The following is a 25,209-nucleotide window of genomic DNA, read 5'->3' on the forward strand; positions in this document are numbered from 1 at the left end:
GCATATTTTTCATTCTTACTTTTTGTTTTGTGTATAAGAAAGGATTTTTATTCAAAATGCTAAGCTTTAATTTAATTTAGGGATTTTTCTTTTTTACTTTGTAAAAGCCTTTTGATCCGTGAAGTGGAAGAACAATGAAAATGTGTTTTTCAGATCCTATAAAAGACTGGAACTATATGCCTTTCACATGCCATAAATTTCAGAAGACTCTTTAAAGTGCTTTGGACATCAGCACACAAGGTTGGATAATTGCTAAGGAAAACACACACAGATGGCTCTTGGTGTACATTTTATCTTGCTACTGAGATAAAACCTGTTAAAAATAATCACTATTATAGGAAACGTTACAAAATTGTAAGAATCTGATTGTACTGTATAAAATGGACTGTGTCCATGATCCTGATTTTGCACAGATCTCCTTGTAGGACCATAAATTAGCCTTCTTCCTTTTTTTGAAATGACTTGAAGGTCATCTTAATTTTTAAATTAGCAACAAATGTTATCCTTCACATCCTTGACAACCTGTTAAGTGAGCTGCTGACAATACATAAGTCTGCCAATATAGAAGGCAGATTGAAATTAAACCAATACTAAAAATACTTTTGCACTATTACTAGGAAAAAAAGATTACACAGATATTATTCAAGAAATCAACTCAGGTAAACACCGCAAATATGCCAAGTTTACGAAACAGTGAAAAGCAGAAATGAAAAGCATCTCTGATCCAGCAAGTGTTTACAAATCAATAAAACTGTCACCATTTACTGCAATGCCTTCCTTCAGTAAATCTCAACATAAGTAAATTTAATAACTCAGTTTTGTAGAAAATATATTTTAGTTTCTGCTTTTGCTTAAAGATTGGAACCGTAAATCAGCAAAACACTGAAACATGTCCATAAAATCTATTAATTTCCCTAGAACTTCAAAACCAAAATGCTTTATAGGACAGAAATCATATTAAACATAAGAATAATATAATTTCAAATACATCTTTGTACTGAACTCTAGAAAAGCACAGCTGCTATGTAGCCCTGGGAATTTTGATACCACCTACCCCAGTGACACTGTAGTGACCCTGTCAACAATGAAGGTGATGGCAACTTCCATTAATACCTGTTTTCTGTATTTGCACCTGATCTAACTTGCTGGTGGGTTAGTTTCTCAACCCAAAGATATTCAGCCTTGTTAGAGGAGCAAATAAAGAGTTCAGCTGGCAAAACTGAGGAGAAGTCAGTTAGAGGAATTACAGAAGTAATAATTACAGAAGAATGAAGAGTAATGAAGAGTACAGGGAAGACGCATGTAATAAGTGAAGGTTACATTTAAGACTGTTTATGACCTGCTGTCACTTTTACTAACAGGATGCATTTGCTCATGTGGCCGTTTTGGAGCTGGGGCTGGGGGGCAGTTCTGCATTACTTGAATGAGCTATTTCTTTACATTTTCCATAAAAGCAAATAGCTCTCTGTCAGGATACTCTGCAGTTTCACTTGCATGTAGCAGTTTCTCAGTTCCGGGAATCAAGCATTTCTGGTGCAAGCATGTGGTTAAAACCAGAACCTATTTCTACAGCCTGTTGAATGGCTTGGAAAACTTAAGGATGAGCTAGCTCTCTAAGCATATCTTGCAAGCTTTTAGTCAAAATGCTTTCGACAAACAAAAAGGAAAGCAATGCCTTGGTCAAAGAAGCTCAATTCAAGACTCACAAGCTGTGCTGTCGGAGTGTACAAGATGCTCCCAGGCACCTTGCCTGGTATCTGCACCAAGGGGGCTGTTTCACTTGGGGTGCAAGTCTGTCTGTGGAAAACAGCCACACATCCACCTCTGCAGGGTTAATGGAAATTATAAGCTCCACTGAGAAACTGGCAGTGCTTGTAACTCACGTGAGTGTCTCACACAAGCTATGCCAAGGGATCCAGTTTCTGCCATATTCTGTATCTGCCAAATCCCATGAAGAAAACAGTGAGATTTTCATGGAATTTATGAACTTTACAAACACCCATGACAGTAAAGGAAGTCTGACAGTAGCAGAGTTACTGTACCTTAAAAGTTTCCTTAAAAAGTGCATTTAAAGCTAAGAAGGTGTTTCTCTCAGATGCCAGCTTTAAACGCTCATCTTAACGTACTAAGGAAAAAGCCAGTTCTCTCCTCATGCTTTATAAAACCCTGGAGCCAAATTACGCCTTAGTGCCACTTGTTCTACCCCCATGCCCTCAGACTATAGTCCCAATGAAACTCTATTAATCATCAACAGAATCAAATTACAACTTAAAATCCAGCGATTCAAACAAATCACAGATTACTTAATACAATAAAAATAGAAAATGCCTATTCACAGGTCCATAAACAATCCTAACACACCTGTCATAAACCAAAAACATGTCATTCCCTTTTTGCTTTACTACTCAGGCCAGCTGGGGGATCACGAAGGCTATAACCTTTGCAAACGAGTCAGTGTAATATTGATTTTGGCTTTTTGCCTCTGCTCCAGCTTATTCAGAAAGCGTCCTATTGATTTTGAAGGAATTATTTGTGGACTACTAGGCATGAGAAGAAAAACAAAGTGAATGTCCTGATTGTTTAGTGGGGCTCCATGTTAGGCTGCATGTGGATGTATCTTGAACACACACTCAAAACTGACAATCAGGTCCATATATGATGTGTTACAGCAAATACTGTTGCAACAGTGTGAGCAGAAAACAGGCAGAAAACATAATCTACAAATGTAAAACATGGTTTGATCATCTCTACGCATTTAGACAGCCAACTATCACTACGTGTAGCAGCTTTTACAAGACTGCTTTATACACAACCTGTAATCAAAAACACTGTTATAACATGTAACAATCTAATCTGACACATGCAAGTTAAAAATTTGATATAAACAGTAATCCAGTTTGGGAGGGAAAGGTTGTGTTCATTTTGTTTTTCAATAAAATCTATTTGTTTACATTTTTAATCTACAAACATACCTCTCTTTACCACTGTGTCCTTTTTTCTAAGTTTTGTCCTTGTCCCCAGCCCAGAACCGATCAATTTATACTCCTGAAGTTCACAAACACTTCTTCAAAGGGGTGCTGACAGCACGCTGGTTGTGCCGATACGCTTCCTCCCACGGATGGGTTCAACATGTCTTCTGCCCACTCATTTGTCATTGACCTGACTACCACGTTCAGTCAATAAATCTTTATTAGAATAACTTGTTTCGCATGACTGTCATCTCTCCCGCTAGGATGGAAGTGTTCTGCAAATGAGTGATCTCTCAATCCATGTAGTGTTTCTTTTCAGATACATGTATGTTATCATGATCTCCTTCATCACCTCCCCCTGAAATTCACTGCAAGCAAACACTGCCCAATACAGTATATTTCCTTTACCTAAAAAGAAAAGGCCTGAAGAAAAGATAGGTCTCACGCAGGAAATGTTTGCCAAAGAGATATTATTTAATTAGCCAAATTCTGAGACCATCACTCAGGTTTTACTCACAGAGGAATGTGTCCAATCCTATTTTCCTCTCAGGTGGGATGTAAGGCTTTCAGAAAGGCAGAGGATGTGATGGAGAGGAGACTTTTGGGTTGGGCTAGAATTATGCACTGAAAGAGGACAGCCTCAGTAGTCTAATCAAATCTTTATCCCTCTTCTCCCTAAACTGAAAGCAGCGACTGACCTAGGCTACTAGGAATTGGATAAGACTTGTCACAAAAAGGAGGTAATGGTTGCCACAAAAGGAAACAGGAGTCTCCCAAAAAGTTTAGTCCCTAGAAAGGTTATTAGGCTGTAGCACATGGTGGTATGCAAAGACAGGGGAGAAAGCTTGCTGATTCAACTTTTACTGCACAAAGCACAAATTTAGTCCATGCAGTCACTCTATCATTTTTGGAGTGTTTAGGAAGCACTTGTCTGCAGTTACCACCCAGAAAGCCCCTGTCACATAGAAGCCGTGGCATACAGTTTAAAAATTTATTTTAAACACACTGGGTAAATACAACTGAGAAACAACAGATAAAATCAAGCTGGGGGTTAGCAGATGGACAGGTGCTGCAATAGGACTAACTCTGTTCTCAGATATTGACAGATGAAATTCCTTTGTAAGGAGAATAATCCGTCCTAATAGAGAAAGGATAGTACTTTGGAAGAAAAAGTTCAGTTCTACAGTTTTACAAAAAGTTTAGTGCTTAGGTAGAACAGTTGCTTCTGACACATTTGTGGCCATGAAAATGAACAGATTACTAAATTTGGAAATTTGCATAATATCTCACACTTCGAGAATAATCTCTTCCTTTCAGTTACAATATTTTATTTGGTCATCAGTAACCACTAAATCCCTGAGTGTCTGCCTTACAAAAATACTAGTCTGCCTTGTAATCATTGTTCCTTCTCCATTATTCAGTTAAATAGTTACATAGTTAAGATGTTTCTACAATAGACATTATTGCAGTATGGCAATTTGCATGTATTTTTCTTGCATGAATAACTTGCCATATCAACAAAATCATTATTTAAAAAAAGCATCTCTTTATTTTATCTCATTGTATCTTTCTGTTACTAAAACTAATCAAGTTGGGGATCATGCAGAAAATAGTTAAAGGCAAAATATGAAAATCTCCTATGTAGGGCAAGCAACAATAAAACTCAGTGCCAGAGAGCCAAAACCCTATCACTTACCATCTTTCTAACATTATCCACTGCTCTTCAATTGAATTTGATCTGTGCTGTAGCTCTCAGACACACGGATAAGGAAATCACACATAGCTAGCAACAAACAGCAGCACTCAAACTCAGAAGGGCAATCTGGTGAAAGCAACATCTTTCTTAAGTTCGTTCACATGGAATGGGAAAAATTCCAAAACAAATGTCCCTGTAGCACATGGACAAAAATACCCTCTTCCTCAGCCTACCCCCCTTCTCCGAGGACTACACTAGTGATCCGAAACAAATTTCGGCAGTTCCAGTTAGCTCTAACGTCACGCAGAAGCTTTTAGAGGATCACCAACCTCTCCAGAGATCACACTGTTCAAAGGTACATGAACAAAGGCTCTTTCAGCTTTGGCCTGTTGTGTACGCACAGCAGAAAGTATTTTTGCTATTGAGGCTGCTGTGACAAGCAATCAAAGGCAACCAACTGAGGAAGAAGCAGAGGAAAAGAGCTGCGCATGTATTCAAAATGAATTATACCAGACAGGTAAGGGAAATGGACTCTACAAAATCCTGTGAGAGGAAGGATTATTTCCAAAGACAGATTTAGAGGTTCCTGTCTCATCTAAAGTGCCGTTTCAGCAAGTTTTGAACTTGGAAATCTCAATAAATAACAGTATCTCCCCATTCTATGTTGTCTAGTGATACACGTTTCTTCTGCACATTTGATTAGTTACAGAAGAGCTCGATACATAAGGCTTTCAGAAAGAAAGACTTTTTGACAATTTCTTTTGACAATTCAGTGCACTAGATTAAGATCAGTATTACAGTAACATTGCATTGCTAACACTTTCAGTGTTATGCCTTTCGCAAAACCTCGTGTTTCTTTAGAGCTGTTTATGAAAAGAATCACATGTAAGTATATACAAAGACTATACAACAAGTGTAATAATTTTTAAATGGTTAAGTTCTTCCTCATGTAATTTATTGTTAATTATTTTTATTCACACTCTCTCTCTCAAATTTCACAAAATATGCTGCCTGAACAACAGATCCATTCCAGATGAAGAGCCACTATAGCACATTGTTTACAAAAAAGAACATTTCCCTATTTTTGTTAAGCGGAAAAAAATGAGGGTGAAAATACAACGATATTATTTTTGTCCTGCCGATGATCTAGGTTTTTCACAGTTGTTATTTTTATAGGAATCCCATACTATGTAAACTAGCAGCATAATATCTTTGCAAGAGATCAAACTCTGGTTTATGAATTAGAATTTTATGTGGTCTGTGAAATTTAAATTACAAACTTTTTTTTTATTGTTGACTAAAATATGTTCCTTTCAAGTGGACAGTCACTAGCAGTGATCCACTTTGAACTTGGTTGTAACAAAGTATATGGTTGTAATGTTAGCCTAAACATTACATTTCCAAAGACCTTACAAAGGGGAACAGAAAGATGGAATAAATAACAAATTATAATGAATTAAAAAAAAATAAAAATCAAGAATTACTCTGAGAAGCTCTCTTTCAGGAAAAGGGAAGAAAAAATAACAATTCATGGTCTGCACAAACGATTACCTTTGACAGAGGAAGGGATAGTGCACAAACACGCCAGCCCTGCCACTGAGGAGTTTCTGCCCTCTCTCCAGACCTTATTGCTTTATTGCAGCCTGCAGTGCCTGGTTTTACACTCAAAGAGTCTAGAAAACAGCAGTGACTTTAGCCATGAACTGATATTATTTTACCACCTCACTTTGTGGTTTTGACATTTTGCTATGTTTTTGCCTCAAGTGTGTGACGGCCTTGATCTTCATAATTTCTTTATTAAGCATGACCACCTGCTCGCTGGGTTGCATGTGACTGCACCCACACGCCAAGCAGGAAAGGTGCCAACCTGCCCCTGTCTCCTGCAAGCACTCTCATGGCAAAGGGGAAGGAGAAGAAAGTTGGAGAAATGTGGCTAGTAAGTGAGACTCAAATGGAAAGAGACTGAGCACACAGGGAGCAACTAGTATGCCAGAGGGGAACACCGTGAGGGGAAAAAAGGACAAGTTAGTGGCAGAGTGAAAAAGGAGGATAGGGTGGTGAGGAAGACTTTGCTCGTAGCTTTTAAACGTGACCTGGCACCATCATTCTTTATGCATTAGGAAAATAAAAAATTAGAGATTTTCTTATAGTTAAAATATAGTTTTATGTACTTTACTCCAGATGCGAAGTTCTGTATTCTCTGGCATGTTTCTGAGCACAAAATAGCTCATGACATTCAGTGCCGCTACAGGGTAACATTGTTTGCAAGTAAATGAAGAAAAATCAGGTCACGCAGAGTAACCTGATAACTCAGAACAACCCCCTGACCAGAAAGCAGAAGCCCAAGCGCAGGATTGATGATAATCTGCCCAAAACAGAGGACAGCACCGTGGAAAGAGCATGAGACAGGCAGAAGCAGGTGAAAACTCACCACTGGAGCAGTTGGGTCCTCCCCAGCCAGGCTCACACTGACAGGTGTTCGGAGCAATACAGCGGCCGTGGACACATTTATCAGCACAATGAGCTGTCAGAGAAGGAAATAACAAAAGAATTAAGGAATTCCTAGCACTAGGAAAAATATTCTAAACTTATTCCTAATCCAGACCTTTCATGTCTCAAATACCTTTTAAAAGCAAAATAAACAGTGTATTAATGTTTGATGGCATCTCTTCAAAATAAATTTTCTTACTTCATCCTCTTCTATTTCTCCTAAGTTTGAAGGCTCCAATTAAAACCACGTTGGTGCTACTCAAATACTTTTGCATTTAACAAAGACAGAATTGTCCACATTTAATGAAAAGAGAGTCACAGTATGATATAGGTCGGAAACCCATCTGAACACAGTCCTGGGCAAGAGGTTCCAGGTGGCCCTGCCTGAGCAGGGAAGACGGACAAGATGCCTTCCACAGGTCCCTTCCAACCTCAACCATCCTGTGATTCTCTGAAGCAAAATCTCATGCCAAGAAAAAGAGGGGAACTTCTGCATGCACAAAAAGAGGGATTCTCTTGCAACAGCATGGATAAAATACGATTTGCAACACATCAGTATTTTAATATTGATTTTTCTGAATGGTTGCACAGTTCAAATGAAGCACAACAAAACAGTGATGATGATTAAGGTAAGGCACGAGATAACAAAGCCTATGAATCACTGCAACCTTTACTCTAAGCACTAAGCAGAGCCGCTTGAAATTTTTCTTTATAATTTGTTCTTTCGATTCGCAAGCATGTGTTTCTACAGTTAAGGCTTACTTTGAAATAGAGCTTTTATGTGAAACTTCTAAGAAAAACTTGAAATGTCTTCGATACCCAGCACATCAATGTAACTGATTCAGAGTGCAATACACTGAAGAGGAAGAATCTGCAACCAGCAACAGTTTGCTGGCATCATATTCATCACAAAATACCCTTAACTTTCCAAAATATATACACTGTAATACTTTCCTTCTAGTTTGAACAACAATAAAACTTAAAATACGTGCAGAGGATGAGAAATTTTTTTGTACCAACATTTCCAGAGAAACTATGACAGGAATCTGATTGGTATACCAATGAATACAAGGTGAACAATGAGAAAAAGAAAAAGTTGGTGTTTACAAGAAGTTTAATGGGTCTACATGTGAATCATTTCGGTTCTGAATGGACTGAAAATACGCTACAGTAATGAGGAAAAACACTTGCAAAATGTCCAGTTTTCTTCCTAATTAAACATGATGAAGCATGGTGGCCATCTTTATATTTTGTGTGGCCAAGAAAAAGGAAAGCCAAACAGAGATCAATCATGTATGTTATTAAAATCTTCAGTTATCTGGGATCCCAGTCATTAACTGCATACTTTTACAGTCTTTAGTTTTCATTATCAACTTTTATTTCTAATAAGCTACTTTTCAGATGTGCATTAAAGTGATCTTCATTAGAAATCAACAGGGAGAATATGAGTTTTTAAATGTTAGATGATACAAGATATTAATACAAAGCTATTTCATTGTTCTCTATTTATTTATTATGAAAAGAATTACTTTAAATAATACATCACAATTTTCCATTAGTCTTATAACTATATATGAATTACTTGTATCTTTGAGGAGTCTTGCTTAGTAAGTGCTGCCTTAGGCACTGAAGCTCTCCCTAAACCAAATGTGTGAAAAATCTTACCAGTAAACCACAAGACAACAGACGATAGCTGTACACATACACATCTCTGTATGTGCACATGTATGAATAACTTAGTGAATACCAACATACTTAACCCAAATTCCTGAGCACCAAGGCTAAATACAATAAACTGACATTCCAAGTGACTCTGTGAGACAGATGGAAAAAAATACAAAATTCATAATGTTGTAAGAAACTGGACCCAGTGAGAGGTACAGAAGCAGCTCTTTGAGCATCTCCTTGCGCTGCCCCTCACGCCATGCTGAGGACATAGGTCCTTCCTACAATCCCTGTGTAACAGCACACGCTATGGCGCTCTGCAAATAATCATCAATTACTTCCAATAATAAAATAGAGTTGTCCCAGAACAAATGTACAACAGATGAAACTTTGGGTCAGAGTGTTTACAATGCAGAGTCACCTCACAAATTAGAGCTGTATTCTTTTCTTAGCCACAATAGCATAAATCAACAGTAGCTTCTCTTCAGCCACTGAAGTGGTGTTTCAGTTTTCCAGTAGTAGAACGTAAATCAAACACAACTTTTCAAAACGGGCTACCACTACTAAGTCTCTGTAGAAGTATCTATAGGTAACAATGTCGGGCGTTTTGACAGCCAAACCTCTGCTGACTCTAATGATGAAGAAATATGGTATAAGGACCACTGAAGGAATTTGTATAATACAAATACTGCCACTTCCAAAGAAATTCAATTAAGATCAATTAAAATTTTATATACATAGAGATGGCATAAAAATATATAAATTTCTTTCTCAAAGAAATGGTACACGTAATTCTTTACTTTGAAGAAGCTAAACTAAAGCCAAGAATGTTTCAAAAATGTTCAAGATATACAAAAGAATTAAAGATATCCAGTATTTCCTTTTTTTTTTTTAAGTTTCTTAATGCCCAAAAATATATCTGATCAAAGAATGATTTCTTTCTACACTCTGCATATACATAAAAACCTATTTTGTATCCAAAAGAAATTATTCTCTAGACACCTTACAGGCTAACTGATTCTCGGCAACTGTATCCTAGTTAACATCCCTGAGAGAAAACATCTGTAAAAAAATTATTGCACTGAACATGGGGATAGGAGAACCAAAATTTACTACATGACCTACAAGAAAGTGTAAGGTTGAGGACAACATGAAAAGCACTAAAACAAGCTGAAAAGATATGAATGACATCAGGGACAGAGAAACTATTTTCTCTTGGTTTTCTATGGAATTGTTGGACATGATACAAGAAAATATTTATGTGCAAGAGCAGGTGAGGAACTTAACATGAAGTCTTTTTGATACTGAACTGTGTAAAGAAGCACCAAAAATTCACTGGCAGCAGTAAATTGCTTAAGTCATATCTTCTTTTGTAAGGGAAAAATCAATTATCATATGAAAAGCAATCTGAGCTTACTCTTGCGTACTTCCTTTTACATCTTATTTCCCCTTTTCTTCTGTGTCTTATTGTTTCCTTCAAAATCTTTAAAATCTCGCCTTGTCCAACTTACACGTCTATTTCAGCAGATCATATCCTTTCATTTTCTTAAAAAACAAAAGGTAGATTTGCTCTTTCTGATTAGAGAGTATCAGCCAGGTTGAAGTATCTATAAAATATCTGCTGCTGCGTGTGCAATTCCCTGTAGCAGCTCCTTCTGCACCACGGAAGGAGCTGCCCCGTTCCCTGGACACAAGTCCACCAGGCTGCTTGAGCTCTGTTCCCACCTCAGTTGCAGGCACTGGTACTTCTGTAACCAACTGAATGAGCACGCCCTGCTGAGGAAGCTCAGCAAAGTGAATCAATGTGAAAAGACATGTGTAACCCACCCAGGCCACCGACACCATTATTACAGCAAGGTGAAAGCGATGTGAGGCAAGGGCTTGGCCAACAGGCCTGCAGACATGCCTCGGCACCACATCTTTGGGAGGGGATCTCATACCAGGGTGATTAAGCCAGTCATGCAGGAGGCATAGAACATATAATACAATTTTAGGTCAAGTTGCCACTTTCGAGCACTGATCACCTGTCTCATACTGATATCAGTGAAGAGAGGGAGATGGTGCTCCAGCTGAAGAGAAGATTGCAATTCAAATACCTACTTATATGCTGATGGGCTCCAGCATACCTCCTGCGGTGCAAACGCAGATTGCTCCTCCATTGCTATACCTACTTAAAGTATTACAGCTGAGTGGAGTAACTCCTGTGCCTCATACAATTTCCACTTCCACTTCTGAACTAGAGCATATATGAAGAGTGGAACACTGTAAGACTTGAAATTCCTGAATGGCATTTTATGAATCTGCTCTCTGTGATTAAGAAAGTGACATTAAGTTACTTCATTATAAGTCACCATAGATGACATGTAGACAACTGTGCATTGCATTATCTGATGTTAAAAGAAGATACAGAAGAATTTCCAGTAATAAAATTTGAAAAAAGATATTTTTATCTTTAATGAAAGTTTATGCATGCATTTTAAGATCTGCTGCTTTTTCATTTTGAAAAGCCAGACATAAATCAATTAACATAAACAAAGCTTGAAATATTTTGGCTGTAATTATGCACGTAGGTAAATGACCAGGAGAATCAACTACGGTTCCACAATTAGACTTCCACCTTTTAAGCAAAGTAATCACATCATCAAACAAGCAGGTACCTGTAATCACACCTGATTTCATGAGATTTTTTACCTGAAATCTATTAAATAAAATTTCTATCAACTTTACAGAGAATTCATATTAGGAAGACTGGAGTAATATCTGAAGTGGGCCTGCTTTTGGATTGCAAGTAGATCGCCATATTATTTCTTTCAGATAAATGAATCACACAAAAGAAATCATACTACATGCCTGACTGTGCTTCATTTTTAGCACTTCTGCTAATACCACTCTATCCTGATTTGGATACCTAGTCTTTGAAAAGAGCAAATTGAAGAAATATATCCATTTTCAAAACAAAACAAAACAAAAAAAAGCTTCTTTAGCTGTTAAAGTTCTTAAAATTTTGTGAATTAAATTTGAATGCACAAACCATTTTAGACTGGAAACAGAAAAAAATCTCTTCTACATATTCAATAAAGTTTAACTTCAACTTCCTCAAAATTAATGAATTAAAATAAGGTCCCTCAGCACTTATAATGCAAAATAAAATTCAAATATCTTTTAAACTACATTATAAGTGTGTTTTTTCAAATACATTCTTCAGTTCCATACTGTATGCTAGAACATATCCTTTGGTTAATCCTTTTTTTGTATGCTTGATGACTAGTTGCTATTAAAGTGAGTGATATCCAGTTATGCATTAAGATAGATGGTTTATTTTCTATTTCATGTTTAGAGGAAATTCAAGAGGCATAATTCTCCTTTAATGTTCTTAGAAATGTGCTACGCTGTCAGAAACTGTATGTGAAGTCTATGTTCAAGCTACCAAAATGCTACTAGGATCAATCTACCTTCTGCATGTGTGTCAATCTACAAGAAAGCCACCAGAAGACATCTTGAAGTCTTCGAATTCTTTCATTTCAGAAACATGCTAAAAATTGAATGGACTTTGTAAATGTAAAAAAATAAAATAGAAGATTGCACTTTTTGTAGAAACTTCTCCGACTGTAGCTCAGCCTAGCATCTATATGACAAATCTCCTAGGGATTGCCACTGATACTACGAGATAAGCGACAGTAAATTATTTGGAATAAATAAAGAGACTATGTCAATCCCTCAACCTGGTATGGACTTTCTAAGGCCAGGAGTAAGTGCCTTTATAGAACTTAACAGAATTATTCTATCTTTGTATCTGCATATAAACGGCATTCAGATCCCCTCAGAAAGTCCATCAGATGTAAACATTAATTACATGCACTGTAAATTTTAAAAACAAAAATAAAATAATCACCTGAGCTCCAGTTAGCCTACCCTTCTGCAGAGATACTGGCAACAGTGAAGACAGAAGTCAGAAATTCGCACATTATTCATATCCTTTATAAACAGGAGTTATATGAGGAGAGCACAAACCAGGGTAATCCTGGAGGTACTAACAGGTATCTTCATGCTTATAAAACAGTCCGAGTACTGACCCCATATAATGTTGGAATTAAAATTAAAATATAATTTTTTTACCCACCTGAAAACAAATCCAAATGGCACAACTAATAAAACACAAGATGATTTTTTCTATTCAGCATGACTGAACACTGCTTGCCATAATAAACTCAATCTGCAAGAGAATATATCTATACTGGCCAAAAGTTACACCAAAAAAAAATGTGTCTAATATGGTATTTATTAACATCATTTAAAACTTCCCCAAGAGGTTCCCTGAAAAGCTTCCAAAGGCTGCAGATGGAGGCTGACTTCTGGTGCCACTTTGTTGCTTACTAATAGTGATGTAGATGCAGCATCATTTCAACAAACCCAGAAACATTCGAAAGACAGGTATCTGAGTTGCTTAACAGACTTTTAAAACTTATGGTGGATGTCGTGGGGTGGTCTTTTCCATAAACTCTGAACAGGTATCTACTTCTAGTGTGACTGTCTTCTTATCAATGGCATTAGTTAAAAGAAGAGGATGCTAAAATTCTATATCAGAGTTTCGACAGTTTACAGTACAACAGTTATTTTTAATTTAGAGAAGAACAAACAAAACAAAAATTTCCATGTGAGTGATAAAAAAGGCCTGTTTGTATATTTTCCATATATATATATATTCCACATATATATACACACACACACACACTGAATCCAAAGACAAAACATAAAAGTAATTTTCATCGAAAAGTGAAAACGTAACACAAGTTTCACCTATTGAAAGTTTTCAGGAACAAGTATGGAAGTTAGAGTCACAATTCTACAAAAATCTTGTATCCTAAGATGAATTCAAATTCATCTGTTCAGACTGGACTCCAAAAGACTCAAAAAACCCCCACTTAAATTTCAGCCAGTGCTTTTCTCTGGCTGTTGGTCATTCTCTTGCTTTGCGAATACAACATTTACAGACTTTAGCAACATGATGCTGGCACATTCTTGCAATTCTTTATGCAGCGACAAGTAATTCTCTTCCCACTATAGACAGTGAAGTGGCACTACCACTAGTAAGTACTACCTCTAGGGGAACAGTGACTGGTGAGTATTCATGCTGTAGATTCCTAATTATTATTTTAAAAAGGAAGTCACAAGATTTCAATTAATCACTGTATGCACTGAAGTGTTGAGTTATACCAAAGTCATCTACCAGTAGAATTTTCTAATTGAGCTTTCCAAATTGGGAAGTCAAATAAAGGAACAAACAAACAACAAAACATCTGCAGCACCACAAATATTTTAGCCTTTTAGAAGCATCCTACTTCCTTCACTAAGTAAAAAATAATTCACACTGCATGGAAAATAAAACTACCCTAATGGAAATGCTGTACGCATTGTGGAGCAGAAAAAGCATAAAAGCAGATATCTGCAACACTTCAAATGGCTTTGACTCTCTTCTGTCTTTGCATATAAAAAAGGGGGGAGGTGCATGTGTGTTTTTCAATGTGGTCACCATTTTCTTGCAGAAAAAGATTTTGTGTTGGCTTTCTGCCAGTGATATTTCTGCTGTGATGACATAGGAGAAGAGTCCTCCCCATATCACTACCTCTTACCATTTGATCTCAGCTGACAGCATCACACTTGCTTTCCAAGTTAAACTGTATGAGTAGCATTATCACAGTGCATGCAGACATCATCTACTCTAGTATGTACAAGTTCACTACACAGAAAGCTGGTTGAAACAATGGAAAGCATGAAGTATTTGCTGCCTTCTGTTAACTACTGAGCTCCTCCTTTGCCCTGAATCCTCAGCTCCAGTTGAAGATCATGAGGACTGAAGGTCCCTTAATGCCTTCCAGGGTCAACCATTACAGAATCAAATAAATGCAAAGTTAGCTCCACTGAAGGATCTTTATTTTTACATCATCTGAAGTCTGAGGCATTCCAAAATTGCTTTGAAAGTCAGAGCAGATATGTCCTGAATATCAGCATTTGGCATCTTTTTATGTAGTAACAGTAAAAAATTAGTACATCCAATGTGATCTGAATTTACTAGGTTCGGAGTATTACTATGTTAATATAGAATGAATTTACTACACACACCATAGCTATGTAAAAGCTGTAATCACATAACAAACTCATCATCACACTTCTCACATGATCAGTCAAACTGTTATATACTTCAAAAAGTACACTGCTTAATCAAAAAATTAAATATCATCATTCATATATGCTGTATAATAGCCAAATGAAGTCAGAAATTGGTTCTTATAAGTCTAATACGTAGACGTTAAGGTTAAAAAAAAATGCCAATCTGATCTCAGATAGATCCATTTTTTCAAAAAGTTGCTTTTTAAAAATATCATTTTGACCTTGCTTTTTCACGTGCAGAAAACACTTTAAATTAAAGATCTTACTGCTGCATTTTCAAATTCCAGGAAGTGCTGTAAAATAAAAATATAAATGAGGATAGTGTGATGTGTTATGACATTCACAGGGTATATCTTCCAGGGATACAAATAAATCCTGTCGGTCACTTCCAGTATGCACCTCACAACAAGCAGAAAGGCACAAATTAAGAAACTATTTTGCATTTGTATTGAATAAATAAATTTAACGTACATACTGATACTGATTTTCAGACTCTCATTTATCAGTAAAGACCAAACACTTATCCACCGCACTGCCATCTCCTAAACTGGGTTGCAAAATCCAGTGGCAATGACAAATCTCTTGTTATATGTTATTTCACAGAACATTTTCCTGGACAAGCTTCTCCATACCTTGAGTGCTATGCTTCACCATTGTCGTTATAGCCATAAGGCAGACAATAAAGCAATGAACATTATCTCCATTTTTCTCATTCTCAGCTGAGAAAAAACCCACCAGATAAAGCAGTGTGCCTTAGAAAGTTAGGCTGAAAAGGTGCCAGCCTTTCACACGTGCCTCGGTCCAGGTCTCGCTGCGGGGACGTGGGAGCGTGCCGGAGGGCTCCCCACGCAGACGGGCCGAGTCAGGGTCTGACCTGGGGGCCTAACACAGAGCTTCAAATGAGAGGAGCCAAAGCAGCCGCCAAAACAGCTCACAGACTGTGGCTTTCCCAATAAGCTGGGCTCTTCACTTTTTTCTCTTGGCAAGGCTTGCCAATCGGTTGCCTGTTCAGAAACTGGGCAGCAAGCCCAAGGGCAGCCCCTGCAGTCCAGAGGTTCCAGCCCCTCACCAGTCTGCTCTTACAGGGCCCCACATTTCCCCAAAAAATTCAACTATACCACCTCAGTCCCTCTGACATTGTTCATTAAGGTTCTGCAGGTTTTTTAAATCTCATTATTAGAAGAGCTGAATCAAAACCAAGGAATGGATATAGATGTTTTCTACTACAATGCATGTCCCTTCTGCCTCCTAAAATTAATAGAAGTATACGCACAGGTCAACATCACAAATGACGTTACAGACAAAAGATTGCCCCTGATGAGCCCAGTTTCTCAAGGAGATGAAAAGATTTGGTTCCCTGACTTCTGGAAAACTTACTGTTGCAGTCCATGCTGTGCATGTGCATTCACAGGGACAAATAACTTGAAATACTGTTGAATTAATTTCATTTTTAGCCCTACACATTTGCCCATCTCCAAGTATATGCTATCCCTCACAACTGCTTACCTATCACAACTTCCCTGCTGTCAGTCCTGCCAACAAGAGCATCTAGCTACCCAACCCGCTGTATGACTTCGAACAACCCTATGTTAAAATACTATCCATACACTTCCAGGGCTCTGGCTTTTTCATTCTGTTTTCATTTCCACCTCCTCTATTTTCATTCTGCCCTTCTACTATGCTCTTGAATGAATACCATTTTAAAAATCAGACCTTGCTAGGTCTGCACAAGGCCGTACAAGAGAGAGAAAGAGAGCTCAGCCAAGGCCACCGCCAGGCTCTGGACACAGCTCTTCCCTCTTCAGACTTAGGAAGATGTGGAGACAGGGGCATGTGCCACACAAAAAGGCAGTGCTGCTGCTTTCAAACAGTTGTTACAGATCTCCGTATCTGCAAGAGAGGCTAAGCATGGGGATCAACCGGGGCCCATGTTAAGGAGAAAAACCTTGTATTTCCCTTCTGGTTTTGAACCTCGTATTTATTTACTGTGTTGGAAAATGCACTGACACTTGTGCTGTGCATTTTCCATATGATCATTAGTTAGAATCACATCAAGGCTGGTTACTTAGACATCTGAGATCCAATTATCCTGTCATTTGCATATGCACAACACCAATTGACTTCAACGAGAGCTGCACGTGCGCCACTGATGAATAACTGAGCCCCCATCACTCACCTTCCACAAGTCGCCCATCAAAGGGGAGTCAAACCAGCATTGTGATAAACGTATGGAATTTCAAAGCAAAAATAAGCTAAACTTACGGACACACATTTCCCTGCTTTCATAAAATCCAGGGCAGCACTGGGATTTACGCCTGTACATTGTTTTTTCACCATGTCTGTAGGCAGTACGGTAACTGATCCTAAAGAAAAGAATGAATGGTTGTTACGTACAATTCATGGTCCATAAACAAAACAATACATATTCTTACACATCTAAAAAAACATTCAAGTGTCAGTAGGAGGAGAGAACAAAAGCTTGAAAAGACCTTGATTTCTCTGTTGCAGAGTTCCAGAGTCCTACTGGTTCCCCAACAAGCCCTACGTCCATGGTGGCCAGACAGCAGGAAAAAAAGTTAAGGACTTTGGCTACTTAACTAATATGCAAACCAGAGCATCACTGTCTTTGCCATTAGCAACCTCTATGGAGGCTAAAGGCTGGCAATACAAATCAGTTTGCTTGATCATTACAGCTATCAGTTTCCAAGGGAAAGACTTCTGGGGATCATCGTCCCAAGGGTGAGTCAGTGTTCTAGGGGCAGAGATGTCATGAGAAGAGAAGTTCTGGTTCAGGCAAGAGACAGGAGGGCTCAAGGGAGAGCTCGGACCTCCTGGGCAGCTGGCAGGACTGCACGCCTCTCGCCAGGGAGGCGGCTGCCTTTTGCCGAACGCAGCCCTGCAGGGCGGTGGTGAGCAGCACACAGAGAAATCAGCACACAAAGTTCTTTCCATCAAGAACTGCAGGAAATATAGCCACCTTCTGACACAAGCAAGTAGTATTTATCAGAAGCAGGCTGTCCCACCGCTCTCTCCTCTCTGCTCCCCACCATGTCTGTAAATCTCCCCCTGTGGCTCTTCTGGCTGCTGACCACATACCCCACCAAGCAGTAAACACATCCCCACAACACCTGAGACAGTCTGAACTCCCAGCAAAAAACAGTTCATATATAGATGGTGTCATAGGTAAACAAAGTGTAATCTCTCTTTGAACTCAGTATCTGCTTTTTATGTACTATCCATACTGATCTGTCTCCCCCAGCTGCTGTGCCCCAGGGAGCCTTTCCCACTACTGATGGTTCACACTTATGGGCATATTCCTTGGAGGAAAATGCTTTTTACAGCTGTCACCAGTTTTTAATCATTCACCCCTTGCTTACTTCCTGCAAGCACAAGGAGTTTCCTTTAACAAATCTTTTTATTTTTCCTTTCAAGTAGCATACACTTTCCCCAGAACGTAAGGTTGCAAGCAGCAAGGTGTCTCTCATGACATTTCTGAACAAATACACCTTGAAGGGTCTGGGGAATTCAATTTTGTGCATTGCATGCTTTTTCCCATCCCGTTCGTTTTCTATTAGCACTCCATGGAACGATACACCCCGACCTGCTAATACAACATATGTGACATTGCTTGGACAAGCATTTTCCAGTTGACACAGACCATAGCAGTTAGGCAGATTAGTCACTATAGCTAAAATATCCTACATATCATGCTTGATTTTGATAGGCACGAAATCTTTACAAATATCTACAATATCAGCAGCAGTGACAATATTAATAATTATACATCACCTGTGTCGTGTGCACTTAAACCAGTTTAGGATGTCAGTACAACTGGTGTAATAAATTTGATCAAAAGGATGTGGATATGACTCTTGCACTGTAACTGAATAACTGGGGAGAGAGAGAAAGCAGACAGGTTATCAAGGAAATCCTTTATAGTACAGTCTGATTTAAGTACATCTTTTACAGAGTCCTGGTATAGAAAGGAATAAATATAACAAAATACTCACGTGCAACAAAAACTCACAGAAAGTTCAAGTTTAAGTAAAACATGAAAGCTAACTTTATAAAATAGAGATATCAATTGAAAGGTTTTTCTTCCACACAAATAAAAATACATATGCGGAGAGCCATCATGTCTCTACTGTGTAATACATTTGATGAAATAGTTCTACTAGACATTTAAAGAAATGTAATGTAAACCTAAATTTAAAAAAAACAAAACACCTGTGTCTCAAATGAGCAGCAAATTGAAGTAGTGTGTAGTACATGTTCTCCTATGGCAACAAACTTTTGCTAACATCACTGGATAGCTGGAAAACTAGTTAAGAGCCAGAAAATGAAGGTTCTTCTGTTATCATACAAAATAGAAAAGTCTCACTGGATATTCTGAGAAATTTCTTTTAAAAACTGTAGCTGTATCCATACCTGTATCCATCTTCTTTGGTAGTGGAAAGGTCTGCCAGTGTATTTAGATACTAAGTGGGTGTTAGCACAGAAATACACCTAAGTAATAATTACTGAAAATGATACAATTATCCCATCAAACAGTCTATTCAGCAATCAGAAATTATAAAATATTGAAGTCCATACCTTATTGTGTTTCCTGGCTAATTTTTAAGAGAACGTTTTTTTTTTTCCCCAAAAATACTACACCGAAGTCCTATTATTATTTTCTGCCAAATTATAAGCGCAGTGTTCTAGAAATAAATCTACGCTCTGAAGTCCAGAGCCTCCAGAGCTGTCAGTACAGCAAGAGGAACAGAGCCCTGTTGCAAAAAGGAAAAATATTGGATCATCCTAGAAGACTCTTCAGCAGGTTGTTTGTGCTGGCAGTCAGTCAGTCCTTGATTGCGCAAGGGGGTTAGAAAATACGGGAATGCATGGCAAGTTCCTGCAGTAGGACTAATTCCCAGGACCAGCCAAAACACTTAACTAAGTACATAGCCTGCCCGGCTTTCACTCACAGCCTCTTTGACCTCTTAGCACCTATTGCAGGGTAACAGCCACAATCTCCTCTTCCTATTGTCACCACCTACGCTGAGGGAAAACACATCCAGACCCACTTACTCTAACTGCCCAGAACTTACTCCCGGTTTTTCCTACGTCCATATGAAGGCAAGCAACCCTAATCCATCCAGCTGTCTGACCTAGTCCAACGAAACCTTGGTGGGGTGCCGACGCTTGCCTGAGGCTCTGAACTCTTTGTTTGAGGCAGGGCATGCTCTACCCCTTCTTGCTGTGATTGCAGTTCGTTTGTAAAGACCATTTTATTACTGGCTGGGGTAGATTTATTTAAAGCATATAGCACTGCTAGTGACAGCAGCAGTAAAGAGCTTGTATCTGGGGTTTTAGTCTTTCATATTTAGGTACCTTTGTCACCTGCTCTAAGCAACAGCATGAATCTTTTGGTAAGTTTACTTCAAGTTCCTCCGCATTTCTGACACTTAGCAGAAGAAGGAAAAAAGTTCATGCAACAAAATGGGCATGCTTCTAGATATATGTTTCTTTCTGCAAACTTTGATTAGCTTGTTTTAAAACACATCATGCAACGTAAATAGTTATATTGGGGTTTTTTTCCCCATTTTGCTTCTGCTATGTTGTGGCTTCCCTCAAAACCACTTTTATCTATAAAAACAGTAAACAAAGCATACACAATATACAGCAGTATCCAGTAACATCATAGACATGTGCCTGAATACTGTGAACAGGTATTTAGTATGGTTACTACTTCATATACACATTGTTGTGTAAGTCAAATTGTACACAACAGTAGGGGCAGAGCTCCAAATGAAGCTCAGATACATGAAGCTCAGATAAATTCCTGGGGAAAGTCCTTAAGTAATTTTTTTTTTTAGAGAGAGACTTCATAAAAAAGTAAATACAAGTTTCAATTTTCTTTGTAAAGATTCAGCCATAACAATTGCAAATAACCGTACAGTGGCTTAGCAGCACTCCCAGTGATTAAACATAAAATACAGTTTACCTTAAATGCAGGAAATACTGATGTCCTCAAGCAAACAGTTAGACTGTCTCAGGGCCTAGCTGATCAGTCATGGGCATAATAATAATAATGAGACCATAAGGCTTGGTTTCACTACTATAACCTTTACACAAGAAAAGATGTACAGCAAATGTTTGTGGCTCAACCTCTCCTACCCATTCTGGTGTTCTCCTTGCAATTAATGTGAAACTGGGTGAACAAACGGACCAACTAAATTGGTTAATTTCTTTCTGTATGTTATAAATTTCTGAACCTCATCAAAAAAATTAAACAACTCTTAATTCAGATTCTGTGAATGTTGAATAGGAAAGAATCAGCATAATCAAATTTGGCCAAACTCCAATATGGTTAATTATATTTTGCATATGCAAAAGCTTCTTTTCACTTAAATTGAAAAAAGCTATTTTTATTCACTTCTTGTACCCAGATGGTTGTGTAATGTTGCTGGTGCCAGTGTAGTGGTTTTTTGCATCCTAACCCCTACTGCAAAGATTACTGCATTTCAGCCCAGTGTGAAATAGTCTTTTACTTATCCATGAACTTACCTTGCCCATGCAGTAATGCAATTTTTTTTTCCCAGTTCATTACTCAACTAAAAGCTTTAAATCATTTAAAATGTGCCAAGTAAAACAAGACAAAATTATTACAGTCAGAATTCATGTCATGTATTTTTCAGAATAAAACATTACCTTTCCCAGTGGCTACACACATTGGGATCTTCCAGATTCAAAGATAAAGTTGTCCCCATCCAATGGTACAGGAGTATAACAGGGAAGCCAAAAAAGGAGTTCAAACGAAGAACCATCTTTCCAAAAAGGTGGCTATAAGAAAAATATTTATAATACATTAACAATATTATATAATTGATAAAGGAGTTGAAACTATTGACACATATAATCAATATACATGATATAAAGCAACAGATACTTCAAGAAACACACACCGCTTGCCTAGCAGCAGCAATATCATGCCCATTTTGGAGAAGAACTCAAATGCGGTAGTTTCACATGGGTGGCAGGGTGGTCAGCTGGTGAACAAACTACATTTTAGAGGTCCCACTGTCCCATCAAATTGCAGGCAGCCAGGCTCAGTCTGTTTGGTGATGGTTTGTCTGCACCAAATGACAGAGCCGCAATTTAAAATAAAGGCTGGCATTTGCTCAAGACCGCAAGAGTAGAAAGGTTCAGCTGATGACACACCGCCAGAAGTCCTGCACATCACTTACTCACAGGAGGGGTTTGTGCTACTCCATTCATTGCCAGCAGCACCCCCGCTTCCTGCAGCCTACGCTGATCTCTTAAAAACCCCAGATGCCACCCCATCTCAAGCAGCATCTTTTGTAAAAAGCTCTTCCCCAAAATTACACACTGGCTTCACTATGTAGCCTCCCTAAAGATACCTGAGCACCCGGGGCCTGGGCTAGCAAGAGGGGTGATGACCAGGGTCTGCTTGGGAAAGGCTCTGCCCTAACACCTGGGCACTACCTCGACCTGCGTATCTCCATAAACTGCCGTCCTGCAGGGCCCAGGCAACAGCATCACATGGAGAGATGCAAGTCAGAGGAACAAAAAGCAATATAAAGATGTTCTGCAGGACTCAGGGGGTGGTGGTGTTTATTTTTTAATGCAACTATATAAATGAAATTATATGTATATGGATTAATACTCCTTGTCAGTTCTACAAGATGCTGAACAACACTGCTGGAAGGTGCAATGCAAGCTCAGGACTTGCAACAAAACAGCACGGTGCTTTTACGAACTAACCTATAATTCTCATGCAAACAAATTAATTAATCGGGGGAAGAGTTTCTATGACTTCGCTTTACATTGTTAACATACAGCCTCACATGTTATCCTGCATTGTTACTGCTCTTTAAAGTTGAATTCCCAATATAGTTTGCAAAAAATACCCCCTCCTCTGCCAGTCGTACAATTCCCAGATAGAATAAACATTCTGCTCATGAAAAAGTTATTGTAATAACATAAAAATCTAAAAGATTATCCTAACACTTTGACTAGGTCTATCTTCATTTTAAGCAACTGATTTTTAAAAAAAAAAAAATTTGCATACCAAAACACTTCTAATCCAACCTGCCATTAAGCCACAAATGCCAGAATGAATGCTAGTAATAGGTAATTTGTAATGACTTAAGCCACTGTATTTCCCTTTCAGTGAACATTTGACCTTATAACCTCATTTTCACACAAATTTTAACACTATGTGACTACAGAGATCACAAAAAAGAGATCCTTGAGTCTAATCTGTAGTATAATATGAAAATAATTTCTAATAAATGTTTGTTTTGAAATAATACACATATTTTTAACAAAGTAAATTAATCAGAAATAGAAATTTCTTACTTTAAATATTATGGAACAGAATAAAGCAAACCACACCAATAATGTCATTTTAAGAGAAAAAAGTCCACTGGACCATGGGGAAAAAAAAAAAAAAGAGATGAAATAGTCTTAATTTACAATACCTTCTTCAGAAGTCAACATAAAGAAGCTCACAAAAAGAATCTATTATATTTAAGATATCAGAGAATACAGAGATGATCCCATTTTGCTAAATCCCTCTTGAAAAACCATGGCTGCTGAAAGACATTTCATGGTCTGTAACTGTTTCTCTGCATGCACACTGCATAGCAGAGTAGTCAATGTGCAGTTGTTTAAAAAGCAGTAAAAGCAGCTGTATTTTCAGCTAGTAATTTCAACAAAGTGGTGATTTCCCTCATTGAAAATAGCCACTTTGATTATGCAGACTGTAAACCGTATTTCCTTTTTCTCTTTTATTCTCAACTTCAGTAACTTTCCTTTTGGACACACTTAACAAAATTTAAAATTAAAAAAAAAAAAATCATTTGCATGAACCCCCTAGTGTAAAACTTGATTGCATTCCAGATCTTTTGCTTAATTATTAAGGAAAATCAAAACAGAAAATCAGTACAACTGATTAGCATTGCTAAAGTGTTTATATTAGCAATAAAAAAAATGTAGATGACTCATTTAACTCTTGCTGTCTGCAGTTTGCACTGAGATACCCTGTTCAGAGATTCACTTTCCTTATTATATATTGCTTAAATTATCTCACCCAATAATACATCAGTATCTTCACTATCTACATATACGTAGTACCTGTGGTTTAAGTACTGCAAATGCTCACGTTGGAGAAGGCCCTCTCTACGCAAATTAGTGATTAGCAGATGTGTGAGAGAGTAAATAACTCATGCTAAAACAGAAAGCTCCTCTGACCTCCCACAGTATATTGTATAATTTATGTTCCTGATCCGTAAACAGGAATTTTGCTACCAGGCATCGAGCTTTCTACCATGAGTAGCACTGTTGACCTCCATGAAAAAGAACTCCAAAGAGGCAAGTGGTTGTTCCCAAAATGCTCTCCAATATCCAGCAACACGTTTGCATATAGAGGGTGAGGGGCAGGGAAAGACATTTTTCAAACTTCATATGGGAGCTAGCAAAATACGTTTTCCGATCATTTTGATCGTTAACCAGCACGTACGACTCTCTCAGTGCAGGTGAAGTCTCTGACTTCACAACCCAATGACCACACAACAAACTTAACCTAACCCATGGCATTTTACTGCCAGGTCTTTCTTCCACGAAAGTACACAACGGAACACGTACGTCTCAACAGAACACTAAAATCTTCTTGCCCCTTACCATTTTTTATACTATTCAAGGCAAAAAGTTTAGTTGGCAAAGCTGCATCTTTACTCTCATTTGGGCAGGATCTTTAAGGCAGGTTCTGTGCAATACGAGGTCTGTTTAGCTCAGAGACTTCTCTGGTTCCCTGGACTTTAATACAGGCCCATGGTTTAAAAATGTTAACAGGAAAGCAGTGCAGCTGCATGAAGCAACTTGCAGACTACTCCAAGTTTCTGTATTCTAATTAAGGAAATTTAGCTCATTAGATGTTTGCTATATCAAAGGAAGATATTAATAGTCCTCAATAACAGCCATATTAAAAAATTAATCTGATCATCCCAAGGCATATTATAATTATGAACAAGCTCAGTTTAAAATAGTGTAACAGGTGTACAGGTATCCCAAAAATATACTCCCATAAATTACAGGTACTCCCCTAAAATACATTTTAGGGTGAGCAACTACACGAACTACATCCATCTCGCTAGTAAGCAGATGAAAAAGCCTGTATGTGCACCATATAAACACAGACAGTTAACCATTACTACC

The 25,209-nt window shown here is 38.0% G+C and overlaps 1 protein-coding gene across 4 annotated transcripts in view; it reads right to left on the reverse strand.

The window, feature by feature from the left end:
- The window catches only part of MEGF10 (multiple EGF like domains 10), a 106,799-nt gene that overhangs the window by 59,257 nt on the left and 22,333 nt on the right, over window positions 1-25,209 (reverse strand). For all 4 annotated transcript variants that reach the window (XM_075526963.1, XM_075526960.1, XM_075526961.1 and 1 more), the window contains 4 exons: window positions 21,682-21,813; window positions 18,778-18,879; window positions 17,251-17,351; window positions 7,097-7,189 (listed from right to left, as the gene is read on the reverse strand). In XM_075526963.1, coding sequence (XP_075383078.1) covers window positions 7,097-7,189; window positions 17,251-17,351; window positions 18,778-18,879; window positions 21,682-21,797 — 412 coding nt within the window. In that variant the 5' untranslated portion in view covers window positions 21,798-21,813. The remainder of the gene's footprint in view (window positions 1-7,096; window positions 7,190-17,250; window positions 17,352-18,777; window positions 18,880-21,681; window positions 21,814-25,209) is intronic.

Source organism: Mycteria americana, chromosome Z, assembly GCF_035582795.1.
Source record: "Mycteria americana isolate JAX WOST 10 ecotype Jacksonville Zoo and Gardens chromosome Z, USCA_MyAme_1.0, whole genome shotgun sequence".
Taxonomy (NCBI): Eukaryota; Metazoa; Chordata; class Aves; order Ciconiiformes; family Ciconiidae; genus Mycteria; species Mycteria americana.